General features: G+C 26.6%; 1 protein-coding gene across 4 annotated transcripts in view; it reads right to left on the reverse strand.

Annotated features, from left to right (window-relative positions):
• The window catches only part of LOC107442556 (Phosphatidylinositol glycan anchor biosynthesis class M), a 245470-nt gene that overhangs the window by 17059 nt on the left and 223543 nt on the right, over positions 1-4868 (reverse strand). For all 4 annotated transcript variants that reach the window (XR_011636825.1, XM_071181119.1, XM_071181118.1 and 1 more), the window contains exons 4-5: positions 4708-4823; positions 3348-3466 (exon numbers count right to left, since the gene is read on the reverse strand). Coding sequence is in view for 3 of the 4 variants with exons in the window: in XM_071181119.1 (XP_071037220.1) it covers positions 3348-3466; positions 4708-4823 (235 nt within the window). In the remaining variant the exon portion in view is untranslated. The remainder of the gene's footprint in view (positions 1-3347; positions 3467-4707; positions 4824-4868) is intronic.

The raw sequence follows: 4868 nt of genomic DNA on the forward strand, positions 1-4868 counted from the left end.
TTTTTTTTAAATTTCTTTTAATTCACTAAATTAAAAAAAGTTCACTTCAGTATAATCTAGAATATCTATTACATACACAAAAAAAATTTCAAAGCTCTAACTACGATACTTTTTTTAAAAAGGTACATCGAAATATGCCATTTTAACATTGTCAACATAGGAGGTACCGAACCCCCTTAAAAGCAGCAACTAATATTCATGTTACGTCTTGCTTTAAACTTCTTTACTTATATAAACTTGTCTGGCGTACAGCCTAGTAAAAATGTAAACATAACTAGATATTAAAGTTATGTGTTCCAAAATTTCTGTAGTATAAGTTATAATGCGTTCTCAAAAACTAGTTTACATTTAATTTTCAATGCTTACATTAATTTGTATGAAAATTTTTGAGAAAATAAAAATTGCTTATAACATATTTTTATCAAATATTTTACACAAAATTTCTTAATTTTATAACCGGGGACAAAACTGGGGACGCAAACCGACCGGGGACACGAGGTCCTCGCCGGGGACAATCCCCGGAAATCGGGCACGTCTGGTCACCCTATTTATACTTGATACTGATTTACCATATGCTTTAGTAGGGTTGCAAACTTGCAAAGGTTTTTGTTTGTTTATTGAGTGTGTCGGGCCAGTTGTTACTCTATTTGGTAAGAGACTGATCATCTTTGCTAATTCTAAAAGTGACAACTTATCTTTGCACATAAGACAGCAAAATTCTCAAAATGTTAAGGTTAAAGATGGTGAAAAAATAAAAGTTAAAGATATTTCAGTAAAAGTAAACGTCGAAAAAATAAAAGTTAAAGATGTTTCAGTAAAAGTAAACGTTGAAAAAATAAAAAGAAAGAATATCCAAAAATTTCAAATGATTCGAAGATTGATCTAGGTAATGGGTGCATACATTATAGATTAATATCGACGAAAAAATAAAAAAAGGGTAACAAAAATGAAAAGAAAAGAAAAAAGAAAGAATGACCAAGAAACTGATAACAAAAATAAAAAGAAATTTAAGTAAACAAAATTTTGAAAAGTACATGCATCAAAGCTTAGGAATATCACAACCCACAAATGTTGAAATTAAATTCTGAATAAATAACACATGTTGTCCAGTTAATTTGCATAAAAATTTTGTATATTTCTGTGTGAAAAAGTTTTGAAAATTTTAGTAGAATAGTTATATAAACATGTTTCATTTTTCTTTCTGTCTAGTTGCTAAACAGATAAATTGCATTATCATGTTTTTTATAGTTTTGTCATTGTAAATAATTGTTGTTTTTTTTTACGTATAATTGAAAAAATATTATTTGTAGTAGGGAAAAGGAACAGTTGTACCAACCTAAATTTTAGACATTTCAAGTATTCTAAATTTTTTATTTTGGCTTACAAAATTTTTTTTGGGGGGAATGTAATACAAAAATTATAAATACTTTTGTATTAATAGAAGAATTAAAACTCTTCGGTTTCATAAAATGTCTTTGTTAAAGAGTAAGCGTAGAGATATTCTATTTTGGGAATTCATGGCTGAAAACATACCATTGAATTATAATTAGATTTATATTTCGAAGGAGGAGTTATTTTTAGAATCTTGTCCCTCTTTCACTTCCATATTAGGAAGCATTAAATGATTTTCCATAATGCGTATAGTTACAAAGGTATGTACGACTGGAACCTAATTACATCATTCTCTGTAGTATTTAATGCAGGACCGATGGTTTTCGCATGTCTCTTGCTGAATAACATATTCCAATAAACATCCGCCGGAACCATCCGTAGTGTCGTCCACACCCCCTCCCTTGTGGAGTGGGGATGTGAACTGTTATAACCACCAGCCTATCTTTAAATAAACATTTATAGAACGTATTATGCCTTTTGACTGTATTATTGCAAATGAATACAACAATGATAACAGGAATGTAGCCCTGTTATTATGTATATTTATATATATATGGGTCATTCTCACAAAAACAGTCATTTTATGTTTGTTTTACAGCTTTCAATTCAAAAAAAAATTCAGCTAAAAAAAAATTCAGGGAAAGTGTCCTTCAGAATGCAAGCTAACAAAAGAACAAAAATAAAATTATCAATTTTTATTTTTTATTTATTTTAGGTAATTAAAATATACCAATATGTCATTCCCTCACTTGTCCCCACTGCTGATTTAAAAAAAGAAAAAAATTGTTTCTGAAATAAAATTTTTTTTTTTACAAATTCGTGTTTTTTATTTCAGAATACTGAAATATAGAATTCAGAAAATCAATTTTAACATTAATTTCTGATAAAAATATTAACATAGCACTATTTTAAACTTTGTCCCCAGTGTTTCGCGTCATTCCCTCACAACAATGTTCTTATCACCTGCAATCTTCTTAGAATAAAAATATTTTAATAAAAACTTAACAGAAGTTAACAACTGGCATCATAGAACAAAATTGCAGTATGTTTCCATCTTCAACTTAAAGAAGATTGATTGTTTCTTAACCATCTTTCTCAAACCAGGTAAAATTTTTTACATTTGTCATTCCCTCATGTCATTTTTTAGAGTAAAATAAAATACAACTTCATCGAGAAAGTGGATAATTATATGTTGCTTTCTTGTATGAATATAATTGTATGTGATTGACTTCAGAAATTAATTAGGCCTAACTGTTATTTTTAAATTTTATTGAATTCGTCATTCCCTCACTAGTGTATAAAGTGAGGGAATGACGCTGAAGTGAGGGAATGATTCAAGATGAGTATATTATTAAATTTTTTTTTGTTCAATCGTGCCAGCCAATTTTATTTCCCAAACCTGTAAAAACTATTAAATATATAAGACTAAATTATAATAAATATTAGATATACTTAGTATGTTATCATTTTCAAACTTTAGGTAGATGTAACTTAGATAAAAACATGTATTAAAATAAAATATCATTCCCTCACTATTAGTGTCATTCCCTCACTTTTTAAATAGTGAAAATAATTAATTTACTTATTAATTAATTTGAAAAATAAATTAAAAAATTAATAAATTAATTTATTAAATTAATTAATTTATTTATTAAATTAATTAATTAATTATTAATTATTATAAATTAATTAATTATAAATTAATTATTTAAAAAATTAATTAATTTAAATATTAAGTATAATTTATAGGATATATACTTTCTTTATAGTGCCATTACATATTTCTATTAGTATAAAAAGTTTCAGAGCTTTTTATTCACTTTACTTTTTTGGGATTTTATGAACTGAAAAATGACAGTTTTCGTGAGAATGACCCATATATATATATATATATTACAAAACAAAATAGGTACGAAAAGAATAGTCAGAAAAGAAGGGAAAAAATATGTACTTACGTGACTTTCTTAGGTATTTGTGAAATTCTCCCTTTTTAGGTTTTCTATTAACAATTGCCCGATTATTGAGGGTGTAACAAGGAAGGTTAGAATCCATGAAAAATGGTCCATTAAAATATCTTCAATTAAAAAATTAAAACATTATTTAGAATTACAAGAAAACAGTCTTCATAAAGAAACTCGTATTTATAAAAGGAAAATAGATTCTTTATTTTGTTAATTATGATAATTTTAATCGATATTCTAAAAATGTTTGCTTTTTAACTTTAATAGAAAAAGTCAGTGACGTTTTTTAATGATGAATTTAAATCCCAATAGGAAGCGTTCTAAGAAATCAACAGCTTCTAAATTATTTAATATTTTATTTTATAATCGGAGTTCTACAGCTGGCCCATTTTCGCAATTCCAATCCAGAAGTTAAGTGAATTCCTAGATCAAGCATTGGATTTAAACTTGCCTTCGTGGGGGACTTTTTGATAAAACTAATCCGCATTAGTGTTACATGGTGTTAGTGTTAGTATTAATGTTGCAAATATCTAAAATGATGTTACATAATCAGAAAAATCTTAAATTGTATTGGCGTTAGAACTTTGAGGCGATTTATTTATCATCATTAAGATCAAATATTTTTCAAAAAAATAAAACAAGACTAATGTAATTGAGTTATTGCATACTAATTAATTTTGATTCTATGTTGTATACAGTGACTCATGTACTTAGAATATGATATTAATTTTAAAAAATTTAAAACTTTAAAAAATAGATTTTTCGTCAAAATATAAAAATATAAATATATTCCTATTTTTTTATGCGGTTCTAAAGCTATATGAAGCAAAATAAACTAATTGTTATAATTTAACAATACTATTACATTAATCCAACGGTCTTTTTTAAATAGTAATTCAATGTGATTTATACTTTGAGAAAACGGCATTCCATGAAAATGATTATTTTGATAACGTGGGTCAGCATATGGTTAAAATTTTAAGGTTATGTATTTACGATTATGTATTACACGCATTTGTGCAATATATTCCTACACATCATTGGCATGACAGCACAGGGTGGGCTTTGGCCTTCACTAAAACATTTCACCAGGTCGTTCTCCTCGTTATAGGATCTTACCAGTTTAGTACACTGATAGTTTTCTAAACAATATTTAAAACTATGTAATTCCAAGTAACGAAATACTAAATTTGAACGAAATCGGTTAAATATTTACTAAATTTGAGAATCGGTTAAATAAATACCAAATTTGAACGAAATCGGTTTTATTGCTCAGAAACTATTAAACATATTCCTTTTTATTTTGCTTATTGTGCATCGAAATAGAATAATTCATCTTAATAAACGTTCTTACTCTAAAAATCCATTGTGTGTCACGTAATAATCTTCATGATCGACGAGGTCTTCTAAATTTTTCTTGCTTCTATATTCATCCATCTCATTAATATAAAATTTTGGGTTTTTAGGTATCTGAATAAAGACAAAAGAAATTTTATATATATATATATATAAATA

This window comes from Parasteatoda tepidariorum, chromosome 5 (genome assembly GCF_043381705.1).
Source record: "Parasteatoda tepidariorum isolate YZ-2023 chromosome 5, CAS_Ptep_4.0, whole genome shotgun sequence".
NCBI classification, from domain to species: Eukaryota; Metazoa; Arthropoda; class Arachnida; order Araneae; family Theridiidae; genus Parasteatoda; species Parasteatoda tepidariorum.